The sequence below is a fragment of the Vulpes lagopus genome, chromosome 16 (genome assembly GCF_018345385.1).
Source record: "Vulpes lagopus strain Blue_001 chromosome 16, ASM1834538v1, whole genome shotgun sequence".
In the NCBI taxonomy this organism is placed as follows: Eukaryota; Metazoa; Chordata; class Mammalia; order Carnivora; family Canidae; genus Vulpes; species Vulpes lagopus.
In genome coordinates this window covers 19,048,246-19,072,566 of record NC_054839.1, presented here as the reverse complement: position 1 = coordinate 19,072,566, position 24,321 = coordinate 19,048,246, and the positions used below count along the sequence as shown (strand labels likewise).

Here is a 24,321-nt window from a genome sequence, read left to right as displayed (position 1 = left end):
GTGGCAAGAATAATTTGAGTGATGTGGCTGGAAAAGTCTTCCTAATGAATAAGAAACTTGAGCTTTTAAAGAGAAAGAAAGGAAAAGATGATTTTAGGTTTAACTAATGCGTATGAGTAGAAACAAACAAGGTATATTTTGAGGGGGAGTGATGGATTTCTCTCCCTCTGACAGAAACAGAGGGTCCATGTAGGAAGGAGAGTGGATTTACAGCAAAGTAAAGGGTATTCACTTTGTCTAAATATCAAGCTTGCATAAACATTTTATGGTAATTACTCTGGATCCCAAACCAAGAGTCCATTTGGGTAAGGTCCAGAAATCTGTATTCTAGTACTTCAAGTTAACATGATCCAGGTATTCCCTGAGTTATACTTCAGTAGATGTTAGAGTCTGCTTTGCCATCAATTAGTAATTTTCTTTCTTTTTTAATATTTTATTTATTTGACAGAGAGAGAGCACAAGCAGGTGGAGAGGCAGGCAGAGAAGAGAGAGAAGGAAGCTCCCCATGGCCAAGCAGAGATCCCAATGTGGGCTGGATCCCAGGACCCTGGGATCATCACCTGAGCCAAAGGCAGATGCTTACCTGACTGAGCCACCCAGGCACCCAAATTAGTAATTTTCTTGAATAGAGTACAAGCCTGCCACAAACTGACTGATCTGGGCTCAGGATGGAAGATGATTTAAAACAGCAAGGGGCTGTAGGTGATGAGTCTCCTCTGGTAAATAATGCAATCAATTGGTAATTTAATGAGAAAAGGTGGGGCAGCTGGAATGAAAAAGATGAATATGAGAAATAGGGGAGACACTGGCAAGTCTTTTAATTTATATCACAGGGAGGCATTAGGAGAGAAAGGATACAAAACATTCTGGGCTAGCAAGAGGATTTTTATTAATAAAAAGAACAGATTTCAGAGTCTTGTGTTTGTGAATTTAATAGGGAAATCAGTGGATGAAGGAAGAGTGTGAACTGGGGAGAAGACGAGAAAATCCTTTTAGTAAAAGGAGAACTTGAGATAATGGTAGCATAGCCAAATTAGAAAGCAGAGGAGGCAGATGAGAGAACAAGCCCTGTGAGCACTTGGTGCACCCGGCCAGGATCACCCCCATTGGTAGGAGACCGACCTGGAGATGCTTCCTCCGTGCACTCATTCTCTAGCACTTCTTAACCGGTGACCACAATAGACACAGACTCTGGGGCTTCACACAGCAGGTTTCTTTTCTTTTCCCTTTCTCTCAGTGTACTAGAGGCCAGAAGTCTGCAATCATGATGTCAGCTGGCCTGGTTTCTCGTGGAGGCTCCAAAGGAGAAACCCTTCCATGTCTGTCTCCCAGCTTCGAGTGCTGGTCTTCCCTGGGTTGCAGCTGTATCACTCCAGGCTCCATCCCTCTGCTCACATGGTCCTTTCCTCTGTCTCTGTGACCTTTCCTCTTTTAGAAAGATGTCACTGACTGGGTATAGGGCTCACCCTAAAACCAAGATAATTTCAAGAGCTTTAATCAACGACATCTGTGGAGACTCCATTTTATTTTTTTTCTTAAAGATTTTCTTTATTTATTCATGAGAGATACAGAGAGAGAGGCAGAGACCTAGGCAGAGGGAGAAGCAGGCTCCCTGTGAGATGTGGGACTCAATCCCAGGACCCTGGGATCACGCTCTGAGCTGAAGGCAGACACTCAACCATGGAGCCAGCCACCAGGTGCCCCAAAGACCCTATTTTCAAATAAAGGCACATTCTGAGGTTCTGCATGGAATTTTTGAGGACCCTGTTCAACCCAGGACATTCTGCTAGGAATATGTAGGAAAAGAAGAGGAAGTCTAAGGTGGAAGCTTTGGGAAATACTTACCAATAGGAGGTAGAAGAAAGGAGAGAAACAGGCAAAAGAATAGAGATATATTGGAGAGCCAGAAGGAAGACAGTGCACCACCAGGAACGCCAGAGAGGTTCTAGACTCCACAGAGATCCAGGCCAGCAATGTCAGGTTCAGTGGTTATATGCATAAAATTGGCTACCAGGGTGATTGGTGACAAGGGTGGACAATTGGACAAGGGTGATTTAAGAACATCAGAAGAGCAGGCACAAGATGATTTGAGACTATGGGCAGAGAAAAGAGAGTGAGGAAAAACTAGGATGATAGGAAACAGATCAGATGGAGTATTTCTTCCCCCAAAGATAGAGAGGATCAGAATACAATTCTCCTCCAGGAGAAGGTTGGCAATTATGGTAAAGTGTCCCCAGACACAACCAGAGAGATAATCATTCCCTCTTTTCACAAAATCTGGATCAAGAGAATTCAAAAGTGGTCAGACCACTTTTCTCCTCTGCCTAGGAGCATGAATTGCTTGTACTTTTCATATGCATATATAAAGAATTAGGCTGAATGCTAATTGAATTGCAAAGACATTTGTAAGGTAATATCACATCTAGAGAGAGTTAATAAGGCCTATGCACGGACCTTATTTATAAATAGCAAAGATTAAACATATGATAAAAGGAATCTTTAGATGGAAGAATTAAAGATCAATTATGACAATGGTACACAGCGCTGAAAGCCCCTAGAAGAATTTCCTACTCGTTAATCAAAGATAATTATCAATTATGAGGCTTTATCATTAGCGGAGTGTCTACACGTTGCATCTTAAAAAGCTGATGATAATTAGTCTCTAGTTCTTGCTCTAAGTGCTCATTATGTTCAGAGAGAAGTACTCTTTCCTTTTAAAAATTAACTTTTAGCTCATGACCTTGGGCAACTTAGACTCTCCTGTCCCTACACTGAGTTGAGATAATGCTTATTTTTTCTTTTACTCAAAAACAAAACAAAACAAAAAAACTGATGGCTGCATAAATGCTAGATCATATGAAGAAACCATACTATGCATACAGAGGGGGCAAAAGGTTTTAGCTCTGGATAGTTGTTCAATTTAGAAGAGTAGATTTATTACCCTAATTATATCAAAGATGTGACTAATAGATCAGGAACTAGGATGACTATTTTTTCAATGGGGAAGAATAATAACATCTATTTATTTTATTTTATTTTTTTTTAAATATTTTATTTATTTATTCTTGAGAGATAGAAGGAGAGACAGAGCCAAAGACACAGGCAGAGACAGAGCTTATTGAGAGATTTTGTCAACTAAGAATTGTACAGAACACTTCACCTAAGTTATCTCGGTTAACCCCATCAATAACATTATAACACAGTTATGCTTTCCCCTCCTTTTACGTAATAAGGAAAGAAAGTATCAGAGTGATTTAAAAACTTGGTCAAGGGCAGCCCCAGTGGTGCAGCGGTTTGCCGCCGCCTGCAGCCTGGGGTGTGATCCTGGGGATCTGGGATCGAGTCCCACATCAGGCTCCCTGCATGGAGACTGCTTCTCCCTCTGCCTCTCTCTGTCTCTATAAATAAATAAAATCTTTTAAATCAAATAAAATAAAAACTTGGTCAAGATGACACAGATGATTAATCATTCTGGAGAATATTTTATATGTAGTATTAAAATTCACCTAATCTGAAGATGTTAATATTTAAGATATTATAATATCAGAAGTTACAGGAAAACAATCAGGAAAATAATTAACTCTTGATTAGATAATTAATTTGGTGATAACATTAAACTTTAAAGATATCCAGCTCACATTTTAATCACAGAAAAGAAAATGAAAAGAAGTAAAACAGACAATGGAGATTTATCGAAAGTCAAATGGTACATGATACAGTGGTCCATACATAATGTTAGTTGGGAAGTTATGACCCAGTTTTAAAGGTGTTTGTTGGTACTATTCCATCAGATAGTGATATTTTCCACTTTGAAAATAACATAAAAATCTAGCAATTAAGTTGAAGTTAAACGGTTGACTGCTGCTTAAAAAATAATAAAAGAATTCAGATCAAATTAATGCAGGACACATGAAAACGTCAAACTAAGGGGGGGCAGATTCATTCAGTAAAGTTATGAAATGTGCGTAAGTGCATAATATTTAGTCACTCACTGTTCAGAAGGCAGAGGCGGGCTCCTTTGAACTCACGAGGCTTATACTTGGGCAGATAAACTCTTGTGGCCACTCAGTTCTCACATTAAATAACCAGCAATGAACAAGTATAAAGTTTGGGTTGTTTTGTTTTTGCAATTCCTGAAAACATTATTTAAGTAGGAATAGTATGTATTCCATACAGGTAACAAATGAATTTGTTTGTTCATGCAATTGCCTTTCTTAAGCATTGGTTTAATAAATGGTAGATGAATGTGAGTTTTGCTCTATTGGAAACCAAAAATAGTGAGGGTCATATTAATTGGTACAAACTGTACATTTCAAAATGAGAGAAATGTGTACTGTTTTTATTGTCATTATAATGTAGTATAATTTGCACATGTACTAATATCACAACTTTGAAGGGCACTGTTTTCATATTCTTACATACAAACTAGAAGAAAGTTAGAGAACTTTAGTTTAATAAACTCATTGAGTGTTCCTGCTTTCTTTTCTTAGTATCTGTATCAATACTTTCATTCTTGTTTACAAAGCAACTAATATTTTTATTTCTCAGTAATTCTCTGAAAGAAATGTCTTTCAGTAGAGATTAAAATACAAAACCTGTAAAATTGAATACAGTTTAAAATACTTTTGAAATTTCCATACAGGAGCAGTTTGTTCATAGAATGCTGTTTGTTCATAGAATGCTTTGCCTTAAAAAATAATTACTATGAAATAATGACATAAATGCATCTAATGCATTTCAAAATTATGGACGAATATAGGTGATTAGAAGATGAGAATTTTCAAATTGAAAATATACATTAGCAGTAGATACATAGTTTTAGAAAGACTCTGCTGGAAAATGTGTTTCTGATTTCCATGTAAATTTCAACCTGGTGTCTGGTTTTGAGTATTTTATGGAATGTTATACTTTGCTATGAGTTCTCTCTTGCAGGCAGCTTTTTCTCAACCATTGCTCTGAACCTGGGGAGACATCAAGGTAGGATCCTTTAATTTCTTTCTGGTTACTTGGTGGCAGAAATTCCTTACCTCCAATTTGGCTGCCTTTAGTTGGGCAGCTAGGGGAATAGAGGCTGCATTTGGGAGAGGTAGGAGGTAGGGCAAGGCAAAAGTCTGGATTTTTTTTTTTTTTTTTTTGGCAATAGCTAAGTGGAAGCACATGTATTGAGGATATTCTTGTTCTAATCACCTCCAATTTATCCCAAACTTTTGGCCAAATACAAGACAACAGATGGATGAGATTCACGCAGTTTATTAGTCACATATACTCATAGTCCAGGGGAGGAGAATACCATACCCCACACAGGGCCCTCTGGGTTGTACTTGGGAGCAGAGTGAACCAGCAGAGGCTTTGGGAGGCAGGCTTTGTAGAGAAAGGAGGGTGGGTGAGGTGCCCTTAGTTCCCAAGGAAGGATGAGGGGAGATGGCTTAGGTTGAAAATAAGGTGGGATGGAGGTGGTGTGACTGATACTGGAGTTGACCAGGGAGAGAGCCTTTCCTGTTGGATGTGGTGTGAGTGGGGGTGAGGGGGGATCATATCTGGTAAGAACAGAACTCATAGCTAAACTTTTGGGACCCTATAAGGCTCAAAGATGTCAAGGCAGCACATGGGACAGTACAGTTCTCACAATTTAAAGTTTAATGGAAGAACAAGGGAAGAGCAATTACTACCTCAGGCAGCTAGTACCAAGTGAGGCACTTTTCGGGCCAGAATAGAGTCACTGCAGGGCTCTGGACCCCTACAGAGATGAGTTCAAGCTTGTTGTACACAAGGAATAGCAGGGAGTATCAGGGTTCTACCCATTTATGATAGGTTGAGTCTATCATAAAAAAGCCTGCCTCCCAAAGCCCCTGCTGGAGCCAAAAAGAAGTAACGGTTTTGTCCGAGGCAATAGAGTGTGCAAGGAGTTGGCATGCCTGGCTTACATTTTGGCTCTTACCAGATACACGGCTTCTGAAGGTTACTTAATCTCTTTGTACTGCTGTTTTCTCATTAGTAATATAATAGTCACTGTCTCATGGGGGTGGGGCATTAAATGAGAGAATACCTGTAAGCACTTAATAGATATTAGCTATTATTGATTTGGTACACAAGTTACCCCAACCAGCTTCTGAGGGTGAGCTAACCAGTGTCCAGTCTTAGTCTAAAGCAACTGTCAGAATTGACGGCAATGTGATGTCATTAAGATCACCTAAATCATACCCAAATTTCTTCATTTCTCTTTACAAGGTCTTGAGTTGACACATTTTAGATGGTTTCTTGGAAGCTTTGCATTTAGAAGATCCAAAGGTGTATTTTAAATAAAGACCATTTAAAGATTCTCCTATTTAACAGTATTGGTATTTCAAAAGCAAACCACATGGCTATTAGATAAAAGGCATTCAATAAATGTTTACTGAATAACCTTTGAAAAAAGAGCCATTATCACTTATCAAAAGAAGGAAATTTCTCCCTAGCTTCATCTGTAATATTTAGAGGTAAATTGAAAAAAATGATTGGTTTTAATATAGTATGTAGAGGTTGTTCTAGAATGTTCATACAAAAAGCACTTTGGTATTGCATTCTGGTTGGAAGAAGGAAACTTGTCTTGAAGTGTCACAACAGAGCCGGCGATTATGGTTTGGTTTGCTTGGGTCCTGGCATAAGGATACTTCTAGAGAAACAAGCCCTCCAAGCCAATTTGGCTCATCTACTGTGGTAGTAATATGGAATAAAAAGTAGATATAAATATCTATTTTTTGTAATTGTTGGGTGGAACATTTTATATGGGCTAATTTCTCATTAGCCCCTACTCCATTGTTATATAACTTCCCACCTACTTGCTTTGTTGAAATAAATGGCGAAAACAAAGAGAACTTGCTTACATGTCTCTATAATCTCTATTATGCCTGGCCAGTGGTTTGTTTTTTTATATTTAGTATGTATTCAATCAATATTTGTTAGTTGATTAGTTTTTACTGAACCATCAATAAATCTCAGTTGTGTTTGTGATTTTACCCTTGCAAGACAAATTGTTTTAGAAATTCCAAGTGAGTGAATTGTACCAGGTAATCTCTAAGGGTTCTTTTAATGGTAATACTATATGATGATCAAATCTATCAAGGAGAGATCTTGGTAAAGAAAAACAGTTTCAGTAAAACCTGGGGATTTATTAGCCTTATGTTGACACAGAAGGAATTCTAGTAGAATAAAATTCCATAGATAAAAATTATATATAATTACTAGTAAAAAGTCTGATAAATTAATAAACCATCTTTGCTGTTACTGAATGTAACCAATAGGTTAGAATAATAGTAGTTAACCCAACATTATAGGGTTGTTCTAAAGATTAAGTGAATGACTTAGTATCCATAAAAAGCATGTGGAGGACTGTCACCTAGGCACTATACACATCTTTATGGTCATTCTTCTTGTTCTTCTGATAGATATATATAGTTGACTCAGGCAATCTTCCCATGCTTGGTGGCTACAGAAGAAGTTTATGGGGGAAGTTTCTCCCAGCTCCCCTTAGGATACATCTGTAAATCTTTGCTTGAAGTCCTTGAATTTAAAAGCAGCTGATTTTTTTCAATTCTCATCTATTAAGAGAGCTTCTCCAAAAAAGAAAAAAAATCTAGTATTCATGGAATTGATGTCAAAAGCCAAGTGAGCACTATATCACTGAAGAAGTATCTCAGCCATTTCCCTGGAATGGTTTTAAAGCAAGCAATCTGCTCCTGAAAGTGCTGCCTTTGACATCAAATGGTCATTAAAAGTCCCATGACACTTAACTAAGACTTCAAATTATTCATCTCTATCTCTTGGCAAGGGTTCCAATTTGAGATTAAATTCCTTTTAAGTGGTTGAGGCATTTATAGTCCACCCTGCCTCATGCTTTGAAGTAGTTTTGTTTAACTGGACTAGTACTATCCTCAGATGCCTTTAGATGAAGAGATGCTTGTCACTCATAGGCTTAGTGTTGCGTCATTCACATTTAGAAAATCCACCTGACCCACTCATGGTCAATGGTTTTTTATAAATTGTAAACCGACCGAATTCCGTTGTCACTTTTAAATCACTCAAAGTCTTCATTTTTTTTTTTTCTATCTTCCTTTTTAGAAACTCCCCTGAGCACTCTTATCATAGAAGTTCTTTGAGAAATGTCTTTAAAAACAACTCCAGAGGTGATAAAGCTCAGAAGGGCCCATAGAGATAGGAAGGACGGAAGTAAAAGATGAGGCTAAGGCTGACAAGAGAATAAGCTGGACTTTACTGTGATAATAAGAACCTGATAGAGTCTGAATGCAATTCTTACGACTTCTGCATTCTTGCAGAGGATCACAGTGAATGTTCCAAGGCAGTAACATGAACCAATTTTTAAGAAATTAACTTCTCATGTACCCTCTGAACATCTTTTTTTTAAATTTTTAATTTATTATTTATTTATTGATAGTCACAGAGAGAGAGAGAGAGAGAGAGAGAGAGAGAGGCAGAGACACAGGCAGAGGGAGAAGCAGGCTCCACGCACCGGGAGCCCAACATGGGATTCGATTCGATCCCGGGTCTCCAGGATCGCGCCCTGGGCCAAAGGCAGGCGCCAAACCGCTGCGCCACCCAGGGATCCCCCCTCTGGACATCTTTTATGAATGCTATCAAGCCTCTGAGTTGGGACCTTCCACTGCAGGCTTTTTGCCCGTGGATTGTGCCCAGATGCCATTTCATGCAGTTTCCAATACAAATTCCTCCGGACCGAAGACCTCGACTTCCAGTCCAGTATTTCATCCTACTTCCAGCTGGCCTTTCTCATCCCTTCTCTTCTCGGAACCTCTTCGCACGCTCGCTCTCCTTTCCATCTCCATCAGCCCGTCGTTCCTCGGGAAGGACCGGGAAAGCGCCGCGGGGCTCTCATGTGGGCGAGGCGGCTCCGAGGTCTCTCCCGCGGGGGCCCGCGGTGACAGCGGGAAGGTGGGTGCGGCCCCCGGACGCGCGCCGGGGGCGGGGCGCGGGGCGGAGCCTGGGCGCGGGGCGGGGCCTGGGCGCGGGGCGGGCCTGGAGGGGCGGGGCTTGCCCGCGGAGCGCGGCGGGCGGGCGCGTCCCAGGTTGGCTGCTGCTGGCTGAGCCCGCGGCCACGGCCACGGCGGCGGCGGCGGCGGGAGCTGGATGCTCTCGGGCTCCGTGCGGCTCCAGCCGTTTTCCTCCCTGGTGCAGCGCCAACGCGTCCCCGCGGGAGAGGGAGACCCACGGCGGGGAGCTGGAGAACTCTGCTGTCTCAGTCTAGGCGCTCCTCGGGAGAAAGCCAGGTGCCCCCAGGTGACGCCGGTGTCCCAAAACGGCCCCGGCACGCCGGCCGCCAGCTTGCACCGTTTGGGAACCGCGACCGCCGAGCGTCTTCCAGCGCCTGCAAGCAGGGCGCGCGGGGGAGAGTGGTGTCCACCTCGTGGGCAGGGGCGACGAGGACACCGAGGATGGACGCACGGAGCTGGCGCGCGGGGTGTTGCTGTCTCCTCCTTCTGGCTCTGGTTGGGTCTCCTCGGAGCGAGGGAATGCAGAGCTGCGAAGAAGTTCGGAAACTTTTCCAGGGGCGCCTGGTGGGAGCTGTCAAGGGGCTCCCGGACTCGCCGCGGGCAGGTAAGGCGGGCGCGCGGGCGCGGGGCGTGCGCTGGACGCGGGCCGGGGGCGCCCTGAGCGCGCACTCGGCGCTGCGGGGCTCTCGGGGTGGCGCTTCGCGGGAAGACGAGCTTCCAGGCGCTCCGGCCGGGCGCGGGGAACCTGGTGGGGGAGGACTCTGGGCGAGCTCGGGTGGGCCCCGAGCGCGGCGCATCTGCGGGACTGCCTGCCCCCGCGTGCGGCTGAGCGGGGCTGCGGGCGTCGGCCGCCGGCGCCGGCTCCCTGGTCTCCGCCGACGCGGAGGGAGAGGCGGGCGGAGGGACGGCTGCGGGCGCGCGGCCTGACTGCGTTTCCGCTGCGAGCGGGACTTTCCGCGCCGCCCCGCCGGGCCCCGGTTTGCTGCTTTCTCGCGCGGTGACAGAGTTGGTCGGTCGCTCCAAGTTTGATGCTAAATCGCAAGCCTCGCGTTCTCCTTTGCCGCAGACTGGGGCACTGCCTAGGGCAGCCGCTCTCCTTTTTAACTAGGACTCGGACCCCGAACGCGCAGTGGCCTGACCCCGCGCCGCCCCCCGCGCCCGCCGCGAGCCCCGCTTGCGGGGAACCTGAACTGCCCAGTGTCTCTCGGACCGCCGGGCAGTTTCGGCGCCTGCAGTGTGAGGAGGCAACAGGCGATCAGGTCGAACGTATCGGGAAGCCACTCGCTAAACAGGGAGGAGCTGTACCCCCAGACTGAAGGGGCAAGAAGACCGTGATCGAAGCCGTGTGGATCTGCCTCTGGCAAGCGCGACGTGCCCGCACGTGCAGCCCCGCGCCCCGCGCCCCGCGCCCCGCGCCCCGCGCCCCGCCCCTGCCGCGCACGTTCCCTCTGCCGGCGAGATGTCCAGTTTACCTTCGTCTGCACGGTTCGGTCTTAGTTCTCAAACGCAATAGCAGGTGTCTGAAGCTATGATCTTGCTGGAGCAATGCACCCTGACTGTGAAGTCAACACACAGACGAATGCTGTGAGCTTATTGGTTGGATAAAGAATCTGTAGAGGATGCTTGGATCTAAAATACGTCCCTGCCTGAGTTTTTAGGGCTAAGAGACGTGCTCTTAGCACCACGGAGCTGTGGCTGTCTTGCTTGATTGCTTTGCTAGTTGTGAACCCAATTCTCCCAGTCATCCTACAAGGAAAATCTAGACATTTGGGAACACTGAATCCATTTTCGTTTACATGACCAGTCTTTAATATTTGAAATATTTCAGGTATTTCTTTGAATGCCTGTTTAGTACTAGGTGCTTTTCCCCCCTATATTAATTGAAACAAAAGAGTTGATATTCTCAGCTTAGGGCAATTCTCTCCTCAAACGATAGTACCTATCCTCTTATAAACCTGTTCTCGTGTATCAGTGCATTTATTTTTATTAAAAAAACTAAACCTCACTTATCAGTAGCTAATACTACTAAAGTGGGAGTTTGTTTTGGGGAGGGGGACAGGGTGAAGGCATTGAGCTTATGAAATCCTGACCTGCATTATTAGATTTTGCCCCACAAATGCCATAATTTTGGCTGATTGTGTTCAGGAAACGTTGACAGCTCCCCAGCAAGGCCTTGATTTCATGGCCCTTCTCATATAGCTCAGTATTTCTGGTAGCCTGCTGAATGCAACACACTGATTAGGTGTCACATTTCTAGAACCTGCTGCATATTTCATCTCTTTTGAAGAGGAACTTTCCGGAGTATCAATCGCTGGCATACCTTTTTACCAGGATATAAGGGGAAGCTGAAGCTCTGTTCTATAGAGAAGGAAATGATGTCCTTATTTGCATTTGATACATGTGACCCCTAAAAAAGAGCCAGGATGGGAAGCACCTTCTTTTCTAAGACATTCTGGATTGGTCCCCTTTGCTAAGACTTAAAAAAAAAAAAAATCAGTGGCTTAATGTAATGGAAGAATCATGGCAGTACATACCAAAGGGGCTGTGCAGGGTTGCACTTGTAGGGGCGTCAGTGGAGCTGGTGAAAAGGAGGACTAAATTCTCTTGATTTTGCTTTAAAAAAAAAAGTCACATGAAAGTATTATTCTGAATTAAAATCACCTTGGTTAGAGTCATTCTTGTCTCCGTATATTTAGTCATTGCTTTATTTGAATATTTAAATGAAATACTGAACTATTTTTTTTGACATTGATGCTTCTCTTCTTCCCACTATAACGATCTCATTCCCAAATTGAGTATACTATGTGCTTCATAACTGTTTTTCTTTATTTTTATATTTATATATGATCTATAACATTTAGCTTGATTAAGTATAGTAGTTGGGCATCTTATTTTCTTTCTTTTCTTTAAGATTTTATTTATTTATTCCTGAGAGACACAGAGAGAGGCAGAGGGAGAAGCAGGCTCCCCATGGGGGGCCTGATGAGGGACTTGATCCCAGGATCCCGGCATTACGCCCTGAGCCAAAGGCAGACAGTCAACCACTGAGCCACCCAGGTGCACCCCCCACCCCCAGTCAGGCATCTTATTTTCTGACATCGTCTTCAATCTCAAGAGAGAACAATAGTTTATATAAGTAGTCATTTCCATGTAGGAATGCAAATATTGATATTCCTTGTAATAAACATATTTTGGGGGCTTATGGGCTTTCATTGACTAAAGCTAATATATTTAGGGGGTGCCTGGATGTCTCGGTCAGTAAAACGTTGGACTTATCGTTTCGGCTCAGGTCATGATCTCAGGGTCCTGAGGTCGGTTGGGCTCTATACTGGGGCTGGGCATGGAGCCTGCTTAACCTTCTCTGTCTCCTTCTCCCTCTGGACCTCTAAAAAAAAAAAAAAAAAGCTCATACATTTAAATTTGATACTTGTTTCCTTGAAAATGTGTGTGCTTTCTTTCTTCATTCACTGTCCACAAGTGGTTAATTCCTGAGAGGTCTAGTCAGAATGCCATTTTTATGACACAAGCAGGTAGAACAACTTTTTATAGTTTCTTCCTGCATTTGTGACTTTTACATCTTTTGAAAACTATGTTACCCAAGTTGGAATTATTAAAATGATGAGAACAGCCATTCAAGTCGTTTCTCAGATTCTCCTCATCTTTGTTCTCTACCCTGCTCCAATTCTTTTAAGCCTATTGAGCTCCTAAGGATGTTGGATGAGAAATTTAAAAAAGGAGAGAAGGTGTAAATGTGATTAGAATTACAGATTTCCCTGCGTTCTGATTTTATTTCCTAAGTAGCAGTCAAGGTGCCCTTTGCTCTTGTTTATTTTATTCAGGGAAAAAAAAACTTAGTGAAAGTGTCTTTTAAAGGTCCTTTTATTTTTATTTTATTTATTGGGGAGGAGGGATAATGCCTTCCCATTGAAATTCTCTTCACACATGCATTGTTCACACTTGCATTCTTTCCCTTTTTTTAAGAAGGTAATTCAGAAAGGATCAGCATATAAAAAAATCCAAGACTATATTCAGGTAATTTATATACCAACTGGTTTTTAAAAAGTGGATGTTCATTGGTACAAGGAGTAGTTTGTGAAAGATAACGGTTTCTTGGTTGCTTTTGCCCATAAATGGGATAATAAGAATAAACTTGATGTGGCAAAATGAAAATCTAATACTAAAGGACATTTTCGTGCTGTATAGTTTTATTTAAATGCTTTCCTTATGATCCAATCTTATAATTGCTTCAGGGACAGTGTTGATTCATTCTCACACCCAACAGAAGCAATCTACCTGGTAACCTTGGAGTTTGGAACGACATTTTTTTTTTTAAGATTTTATTTATTTCTTTATTCACGAGACACACACACACACACACACACACACACAGAGAGAGAGAGAGAGAGAGAGGCAGAAATACATAGGTAGAGACAGAGGCAGGCTCCATGCAGGCAGCCTGATGTGGGACTCGATCTCAGGACTCCAGGATCACTCCCTGGGCTGACGGCAGGCGCTAATCTGCTGAGCCACCCAGACTTCCCTGCTGAGCCACCCAGGCTTCCCGACAGATGGGTTTTAAAACTTGGTTCTGCCCCTTGTAGTTGTGGGACCTAGGTTGATTGATTATCCTCTTCAAACCTCTGTTTCATCATCTATAAGATGGAAATATTAGTTCTTAAAGGGTTGTTGCGGGGATGAAATGAAATAATGTGTGTGTGTGTGTGTGTGTGTGTGTGTGTGTATAAAATAGCACAAATCTAGAGCACATAGTAAGTGCTCACAAAATGCTGTTATCATTACAGTTTTTTATTTAGTGTCTTGATTTTAACTAGACTTGGCTATTAAGGGTGAAATCTTAGTTTTAGATCTCTCTACATCAGAAGATGTTTTTATAATGAATAGTGTTTTTTCAGTCATAAATTGGGAAAGAAGTTTCTATTCAAAATGGAATATATTAGGTTATAGTGGATCTTTTATTTTTCTTTTCATGAGCTAATGGAAGCTCTAAGAAACCTATCTAAATGTTTTTTATTAGGTTATGGTAAATATATATGTGAATGTATATATTTCCGTGAACTAATGGAGGCTCTAAGAAACAGAGCTGTGTTTGCTGCTGGCTGCAGAGTCCAGAGCTATTGCTTCCACTACCACAGCCATGGTTCTGCAGTCTGGATTCAGGGAGACAAAGTAGAGCATGTAGGGGGTGTTTAGGGATTTATACAGTGATCTGGTTGGTGGCTATAGTCATTCATGGACTATAATCTCAAATTGGGACTGTTGTTTCTAGTGAATTTAGCCCTTTATGCTACTTGAGTAACATAGTTGTGGTGATCAAATTTCCAAGGCCATAAGAAGAACCCATGGTCTGATGTTGGGGCAGATTATTAATATCAGGATTGCCTTGTGTTGAAGCCCATCTACCGAAACCTTTCAGAAGCAACCCTAATCAAACAAATTAGGCTTGTCTTGCTTGCTGTGGTGAGGGCAGTCATTCACCACAGGAGCTGTGGGTGCCTGGTAAAGGGCAGTTAGGAAAGGGCTTTCTCTAAGATTTGGGCTTGTGGTAGGTGGTATCAAGGACTGTTGAATGAAGCAGGGCAGTTCAGGAATTGGGGGTCTTTATTACTTGCTCAGGAGCAAGGAGGGTTAAGGTGGGGGTGGTTGTCCTTACAGAAGCAGCAGCAGCAGCAGCAGCAGCCGTCTTTTTGGTCAGAAGAGGGGGCAGCCCCGGTGGCTTAGTGGTTTAGTGCCACCTGCAGCCCGGGGTGTGATCCTGGGGACCCGGGATCGAGTCCCACGTCAGGCTCCCTGCATGGAGCCTGCTTCTCTCTCTGCCTGTCTCTCTCTCTCTTTCTCTCTCTCTGAATAAATAAATAAATAAATCTTAAAAAAAAAAAAGAAGAGGGCGCTGCTGAGTCTTTCGAGGTTGCAGAGTGTCCTAGTGGCTCACCTGCCTCATGGCAGGTCTCCAGTGACTTTGTCCCATCATTACTTTCCAAATCTGTGCATGTCATCTGTGTTGACTTGTAAACATCAAGACTTGGTCCAGTGTCAGGGCAGCTTGTCACTTTCTCCTCTGCAAAATCGAGTGTGTGCTTTGAGGGCTACGAGAATTGTGTTTCATTTGCTTAATGGTAGAACGACAGTATGAAAAAAAAAAAGAACAAGAGTATGATTTTCTACTTTAAGACTATATATAAAGTATGACTGTCCTTCAGGGGCCTGAATTGTACTACTCACACACTAGTTCCTCATAATTAGCTTGCTAGCAAGTATAAATGTTGTGTGTGTTCCCATCCAACCTTCATCCCACAATTTAAGTTCCATTTGCCAACTGTCCAACATCTTGTATTTGTATAATTGGCTTTAGGAGAGGTACAGTTTAGAGAACTTAAGAATAGTATTCTCTAATTATATAATTTTATAATTATTCTATTCTTCCCCCAACCAGTTTCCAGCTTGTCTAAGACTTTCTGGAATACAGATTTTTGTCTTGTCTTTGTGTGTGTGTGTGTGTGTGTGTGTGTGTGTATGTAATATACATTCCAGGTTTGATAAGGACACCTTCTAAGTCTGTAATATTTCTTTTGTCATTAATTGGTGTAACACCAATAGCAACATTCCAGCAAACAGAGGCCTCTTTTAAACAGAAGTGATTTATAAATCAGTGGCCTCTTGGTGTAACTGTTGAAGAAACCATAAACCCATTTGATTAAAATGGGGTCATGAGAAACTTCAGTCATATGCTTTGTTGGAATAGATTGTCTGTGAATGTGGTGACTGATCTGGTTGGTTAAGTAACAATAGCTTTACTTGTAATAGAGAATTGTCATTTTCCATATCTACCCTTCTTTTATAAAAGCCTGACCTTCAACTAGAAGAAAACACACCAACTGTGACCTCAATTCTTCTTTTCAGCTTTAGAAATTTCAAATTTTACTAATGTTACTGTTAAAATCACCCTAAAGTGATTAGTCATTCTTCTATGGGTCACAGTGTATAGGGCAGCTTTTCAAAAATGTTATTATTATATTCTATTATTTTAAAAATTATTTATTTGATTTTATTTTAATTTCAGTGTAGTTAAGATACAGTGTTGTATTAGTTTCAGGTATACGATGTAGTGATTCAACAAGTTCCTTGTATTCCTCAGTGCTCAACAAGGTCAATTTACTCTCAGTCCCCTTCACCTATTTCATCTATCCCCCTCACTCCTCGGCCCTGGTAACTCTCTCTTTGTTCTCCATACTTAAGGGTTTGTTTTTGTTTATCACCCTCATCTTTTTTCCTTTGTTCATTTGTTTTATTTCTTAAATTCCACAAATGAGTGAAATCATATGGCATTTGTCTTTCTCTGACTTATTTCACTTAGCATCATACTCTAGATCCATCCATTCATGCTGTTGCAAATGGCAAGATTTCATTTTTTTTCTGGACAAATAATATTCTATTGTATATATGTATATATGTGATATATGATATATATATATATATCTCACTTCTTTATCCATTCATCTGTTGATGGGCACTTGGGCTCCTTCCATAGTTTAGCTATTATTAATAATGCTGCAATAAGTATAGGAATGCATAGATTCTTTTTTTAAAAAATTTTATTTATTTATGAGAGAGAGAGAGAGAGAGAGAGGCAGAGACACAGGCAGAGGGAGAAGCAGGCTCCTTGCAGGCTGCCTGATGTGGGACTCCATCCCAGGTCTCCAGGATCACGCCCCGGGCTGAAGGCGGCGCTACACCGCTGAGCCACCCGGGCTGCCCCATATATTCTTTTGAATAGTGTTTACATATTCTTTGATAAATACCCGGCAGTGCGAGTACTGTATTTTTAGTTTTTTGAGAAACCTTCAGACTGTCTTCCACGGTGGCTGTACCAGTTTGTATTCCTATCAGCAGTGCACCAGTGTTCCTTTTTCTCCACATCCTTGCTCACACTTACTGTTTCTTTTAAAAATTATTTTTAAGATTTTTAATTTTTTAGAATTTTAATCATTTTATTGCAGTATAATTGACATACAATATCTTGTTGATTTCAGGTGTACATTATATTGATTTTATATTTTTACATATTATGAAATGATCCCTGCAATAAGTCGAGTTACCATCTGTGATCATACAAAATTTTTACAGTAATATTGATGAATTTCCTATGTTGTACATTATATCCCATCACTTTTTATTTTACAACTGTAAATTAAGATTTACAAAAATCTTAATCCCCTTTATCTCTTTTGTCTATTCCCCAGCCCCTCTTCACTCTGGTAATCAACAGTTTATCTCCTGTATGCATGAGTCTGCTTCTCTTTGTTTTGTCTTTTCATTTTTAAAAATTTCACATATAAGTAAAATCACATAGTATTTGTCTTTCTCTGTCTGACTTATTTCACTTAGCATAATCCCCTCTAGGTCTTTGATTAGCCATATCAAGTTCACATATGGCTGCTATATAAGTTGAATGCATAATGCAATTTTATAGAAAGAAAATGAGATTTTGCATTTTCATGTTTTTATGATAGAATATACATTCTCTTGAAAATTCAAAGTACTGAAAAGTACAAAGAAAGCAAAATTTACTACCCAGAAATAACCACCAGTAACTCTTTGCATTAGCTTTTCCACACCCTCATCAGTCCTCTGCTAAGCATATAAATATTATTTTTTGAAAGAATATAGAGTCACTTTATGTTTCTTAGTAACCATTATAAACACATCAGTATTTCCGTGACCTTAAATATCTTTCTAAATGTTTTTTTAAGTGACAGTATAGTATTTCACTGTACCACCATGTTGTTGAAAATAGAGGTCTCCAATATTCACTACCATAAAGTCACATGGCTGCAACGTAAAAGGTAAATGTGATAAATTCTTCCCCCACTCATGGCTTTGCACATCATCTACATCCATTCTGCATCAGGATGGTTCATTGCCAGCACCACTGACATTTGGGGTTGGATTATTCTTTGTTGTGTGAGGAGCAGGGGACTGTCTTATATATTGTATGATGTTAGAAGCTTCCCTGACCATCACCCACTAGCTACCAGTAGCAATGTCCTACCCCACAAGTTGTGACAACCAAGAATATTTCCAGACATTGCCAAAGGTCCCATGGGAGACAGAATCATCCTGGTTGAGAACTGTTGGCATAAACTGTCCAACCTGTGGTTCCTTCACACATACACACATTATATAACTGACTGGTTCAGATCTCAGCTGAAATGTCAACTCTTTGGAGAGGCTTTTCTCAAGGTTCACTGACCTTTGTTCCCCCAGTCATTATTGTAGAATTTCCTTTGTTTCTTTCATGGTGCCCTATTTTCTTTCTTTTTACTGTTGCTCTGTCACCACTAGGTTGTGTGCATGATAAGACAAGAGAACATGTCTGCCAAAGCCATGGGCATGATACCTGTGCAGTCACACAGGGTTCCATGCTTGGTTTAATGCTCTGTTGTTGCCATCCTGAAGTCTGAACAAAGTCCGGCATTCCCATTTTGCACGGGCCCTGTAAATTATGTAGCCAGGAATGTTGGTTACCTTATTCACCGAAGAATATCTGGTGCCTAGAGTGTGTTTGACATGGAATAAGAATTGAAATAATTGTTAAATAATTTGCTACACCCTCAAACCTCTCTGATTCTTAAGTTAAACTTCAGAATTCCACAGAAGGATAGTCTATCCAAGATTCTGCTAACTATATATAATGATATTTTTAAAGATTTTCTGGTTTTGGGTTAAATGGGTTAAGATTGGCCCGTATGTCTTTTTACTTCACATCAGATTGGGACCATTAGCCCTAAGCCTTCCAGTACCAAACTCAAATTTTTACACATCCAGTTGCTTTAAATAGAGCTCACATAAGCATTTTTTTAGTCACTTAGAGCCTGCTTGCTTTGCATACTCCACAGAACTGCACCTAGCATCTGCTAGCCATAGCTAAAGCATACCTGGGGGCTGGAAAAGACCCCAAGCTACTGCTGCCCTTCAAAGCTCTCTGACTCAGAGACTTTCTTCCTGTCTTGCTGCTGAGTGATCTCACCAAGATACGAGATATGTGAGCCCCTTCTGCTGTTCCCCTCTCTCCTGGGAGGGTCCTTACTGATTTCTTCTTCTAGATGGCGGTCCTGCACTACTGAGTCTGGAAGGTCTCTTATTAAGAGGGGCATCCTTTCTCATGCAGCCTGTCAAAGTGCCACTCAAATAAAGTTCAGTGTATACTACTACCATCTCGAGGTCCTGTCTTTGCCTTGATCAGCCCTGGAATCCTCAAATCACCACATATAGATCAAAACTTAGTTATTTCTAATGTAAGGTAGGGACTCAAAGCAGTAGTACTAATTTTGAATGTATTTCTTTCCCTCTGCTAGAGTGTAGGCTATTTGAGAGTAGGGTCTGTGATTGATAGATCTTAATGTTCTGTGATTAGGCCAAAGTTAATAAATAAATTTTAATCTGTAGAATTAATATTATATGTGTACTTACCTAACAGACTCAGTTTATTGTGTTTACTTATGTTTTCTGTGCTTAATATTTATAGAATGGGAAATGGTGGAGGTGAGGTTTTAAAAAATATTCTGAGCTGGTCTTAGTTGTGCTGTTGAGTAAATTATTTTCGAGGAGTTAATATTATGTACTTCTGCCACAAATTCTATAAACTGACCCAGCCCTTTTAAGTTTAAACTTAAAGGGATTTTTATCTACATTATCCAATATTTTTGAAACAGAGAAAATGAATTGCCAAACAAATGTCTGGAAGTTTCCTCAAATGTCCATCTTGAAAGGAAAAGATTATTTAACATTAAGGGATTCATTTACACATTTTTATCATCATGTAGACAGTGACTGATCTGACTTTGAGCATTAATTCGTGTGTTGTTAGGAGAATGGAGAAAAATAAAGATGACCAAATATAATTTATATAATTTATATTTGGCTCTGGATTGTGGTTTTGTGTTTTATTTAAATTTTTTTCTTTCCTTTTTCCCTTTTTTGCAAAGTGGTTTCTTTCTGTTAGGTGACTAATAGTAAGGAACTAGAAGATGCTTCAATTTCCCCATCTCCCACCTTTGTTAATTCATGTTGGCAGTAAAGCACATATCACTTACCTATGGAATTATTCCTGAGCTGGGACGATTGTTTGTTAAAAGATACCAGTATGGGGTGCAGACTCCATGCAGACCACGTGTAGAGACCGTAGCCTTTCAGAATAAGCAAACAAATCACAAAACATGATATATGGTAGCAGATAAAATCTGTCTCCAGAGTATTTCCAACAATTCCAATTTTAGAAAAACTCACCTAGTCTCTAGAACCTCTCTCTAATTTTTTTCTCCGTGTGAAGTGTAGTTGATTATTTATTTAGGATATCTGACAAGAAGTATTAGGAAATCCTACCTAAATAGAAGGATTATTTAAGTCAGTGCTAATGAGACATGCATATTTTGATATGGTTCAGCTATGAGCTTAAATATATTTCAAATATGTTTAGAAGCCATAAACATTTCTTTTTAAATAAATTGTGTATTACTCTTATTAGGGTGATGGTTTGAGTTATTGGGTTTCCTCTTCTGTGGTGTGATCATCAAATTTATTTTAGCTTTATAATTGTATATAGGCAATATAATTAAGTAATTTTTGCAGCCAACTTTTTAGAGCTCATAGTATTTTGCTTTCCTTTATCTTACAGTTTCAAGGGACAGTTCATGATTTCTTCAACATTCTTTTTGGTAGAGGGTAAGAACCAAGAGGGAGTCCGATAGCAAGAGCAAGACTGTGCCTTCATTGCTAAAGGAATGTAAACATTATTTCTGGATGTCCTTGCTCATTACATATATATTCTTTAAATGGAAGATTGTCAATATTAAATTACCTGTGCAGATTTATTTGCTTTTTGAATAGCTCTCTTATTTAGTAAGGTTGTAGCAAGTTACATTTGGTTCATTTTCTTTTGATCATTGAAAATGTGTGTGTTTAATGAGCTGAAACTGAAGTAGGTCAATAAAATGAAGAGATTAACAGTCTGTTCTCACCAGGCTTGGAATACATTTCACTCTGGGGGGAAAAAGTCATTTTTAACGAAGTTATTTTATTTTATTATTTTATTTTATTTTATTATTATTATTATTTTTTTAAATTTTATTTATTTATGATAGTCATACAGAGAGAAAGAGAGAGGCAGAGACACAGGCAGAGGGAGAAGCAGGCTCCATGCGCCGGGAGCCCGACGTGGGATTCGATCCCGGGTCTCCAGGATCGTGCCCTGGGCCAAAGGCAGGCGCCAAACCGCTGCGCCACCCAGGGATCCCTATTATTTCTTTTTTTGATTGACTTAAAAGGTGAAGGAAAGAGGAATAACATGGAGAGTGAAAAAAGCTGAGGAATGCATGAGTCCAGGGTCCTCTTTGTCAGGTGAGGGTTTAAGGAGCTGGGTTTCTATAGTTAAGAGCTTTAGTTACAAAACTAAACTTTACTTACTTTTATAAGTGCAGGGGCACAAAGAAGCTTCGGGCTAATAAATATTTAATATTCCACTCATCTTTGGAGATGTCTTACTTGCAAAATAAGGAAAAATAGTAGGTCCAACAAAGCATTGAAATGTTGCCATGGGATAAACAGGAAAAAAAAATTTTACCTTATAATTTATCCCATATTATGGTCACATATTTTACTGAATAACAATGAATTTATAGTTTTGAAATAGCTTAGTCTTGACTCTATCTCTTATTCGCTATGTGACCTTTAGCAAACAACTCAATTTCTCAGAAAATGTTTTTCTTTCTTCATAGGAATGGTGATAGAAGTTTTTTCTCTTCCCTTTCAGTGGTTTTTGAGGACCACATGGTATGGGGAGAAAGCCATAAATAATACCATTCTCTACACAATGCTATATGGTTAACTCTATTACAAATGTTCTTTTTTGATACATTTAAGTGATTCTTTATGCTGGATCAGGGAGCAGGCAAAGAAATCATAGTAGAAATCCCTCTTACTAATAAAATATCAAATTGTCAAATGTTTCTCTCCCTTCACTTACCCTCAGAGTATTAATCCTGTGCTCTGGGAGACATAGCCCATGTTTTCATTCCTTATTCTAGTTAATACATTAAATAGTATATTATTTATACTTTAATTCCATGGTGAAATCAAATTTGTTTATTCTTGTTATGTAGTTTAAAAAATAAGACCAGTGTTCTACAAAATATTATCATTTCAATGAACTCCATGAAGATCAAGAGGGTCATACTTTGCTTGGAAGTATGCTGAGTGAATGCTAGCAGGGGTGGGTTCTACAATATATAGTTGACTTTCACAGGTGATGGGGAGATCATTCTCTGCTGTGTGTTATTGTGTTTTTACATGTCAGCACTGATGGGTCTTTGTGTGTTCCTGTGTTGGGGATAAGAGCTTTCCTTCCATGAGAAAGACACAAAGGTGCAGTGTGCTGGCAGGTCTCACCCCCATCAGGTAGACGCCCCACTCTGCTTTGTGTCTGGGTGGTGACAGCGTGTGAGTGGGCATTCTTGCCTCTGGTCATCAAAGGGAAGCAGTGCTGCAGAGGAGACCAGACAGGTGGACTGTGGGGGTCTCACCCTACAGAGTCTCCACACAGACTGGCTACATTCCTTTATCGAAGCACAGGGCTCTTGGCCGGCGACTTCACAACTCTCTGGATTCTGGTCAATACTTTATTTTCCTGCCCCGTAAGATGTAGTAACAGCTTCTTCTCCACAGTTACTAACTGGGCAATACTGTGGTATCTCTTACAGTCTTCCTATACCCTTCTCCTTATAAATATTTTATTAAATAATGCTACTTAACAGTACTGATCTATTTCCTTCCAGGATCCTCTATAACAAAACTTTATATACTTTAAATATTTAAAATTTGAGCTTTCAGAGACTATTTGATTTGTAATTAAAACGCATAGAGACATAAATCTGTTCTACAGTTAATTTATAAATGTTTTTAGAAGTTCCAGTCAAGGATGATTTCTCTACTTGCATTCAGCTGCTTTGTGATTATGCTTTTATTAATTGTTCCTCTCCCTTTCTTTCCCTTCACCTTTTTTTGTGAAGAGCAGTGGTGGTGCCTGGCTATTTATGGTTGAGTGAGAAATGTGATTGAATGGATCATACCCCATAGTAACATAGTAGTTTAATTCAGCACACTCCACCAATTTAACCAGCTGCCACATTCTCTAGATCTAGCTTCACAAATGCCCCCTATAAGCTCTGGACACACTCCTGTGGCCACCACTGTGCTTTCTTTTTTTTCTTTTCTTTTTTTTTTACCACTGTGCTTTCACCTGGTGCCTTTTCATGTCTAGATGACCCAATTGGCCAACATCTACTCGTCTACTCGTCCCTCTCTCTGGTCCACTTCCCAACTGCTTCCCAATTGATTTCCCAGTACAACTCAAATCTCATCTTTATTTCTTGTGTTAAATCCTTCAGAGATTTACCTTTGTGTTTCTTTTAAAAAAATGAACATTATATTTGAATACATAACCTGTGTGTGATCAAAAAAATAAACATTGTAGTGAAATAAATGGGGGCAAAACCCTATGGCATTTCTTCTGTAATGCACTGCTGCCAAAAGGTTAACATCCTTAATCACAGGTGAGCTCTTATAAATTGGTGACAAAGACACTAATATTCCAAGGGAAATGAAAAAAGAACATAAAGAGGGAATCCAAATGATAATAAATGACTAACAAGGATATGGAAGATGCTTGAGCTCAGCATTAACAGAAGAAAACTAATTTCTTATGAATATCACTTTGTCAAAGATTAAAAATAGTGATAACTAATGTTCCTATGATTGTAGGAAATAGAGCACTCATCTACAGATACTGAACAGGAAGACTGATGAAGACCCTCTCTACATTTGAGGGAATTCTGCAGTTATCACTGAAAATTTAAATTCATATACCCTTTAAATTAAATTTAAATTTAATTACCCTTTAAATGAATTAAATTCATTTACCCTAGCAACTCCAACTTATAGGAGAGTATTCCAACAAAGTAACTAGATAAACTTTAATATATACATGTATGTATGTACATATATATTCATTGCACAGAAAAATAATGCAGCTAATGTAAATATCATTAATATCTTTTTAATGATAAATTATGGATAATCATATGTAGACATTAAACCAGGAGAGGAAAGCCATCTAACCAGATTAGAACAAATGGTGTACAGCATTCAGGAAAGGAAAAAACAAACTGTAACCTGACCAAAAAATACACACACACATGAGTATCAGTTTATGTATGAATATACCCCAAAACAAAATGCACAAAGTGCT

The 24,321-nt window shown here is 40.3% G+C and overlaps 1 protein-coding gene across 1 annotated transcript in view; it reads left to right on the top strand.

Annotated features, from left to right (window-relative positions):
- Positions 1 to 9,069: 9,069 nt before the first annotated feature.
- GPC5 (glypican 5) overlaps positions 9,070 to 24,321 on the top strand; it is a 1,350,080-nt gene continuing 1,334,828 nt past the window's right edge. Inside the window, exon 1 of the mRNA XM_041730895.1 lies at positions 9,070 to 9,606. Coding sequence (XP_041586829.1) covers positions 9,444 to 9,606 — 163 coding nt within the window. The 5' untranslated portion in view covers positions 9,070 to 9,443. The remainder of the gene's footprint in view (positions 9,607 to 24,321) is intronic.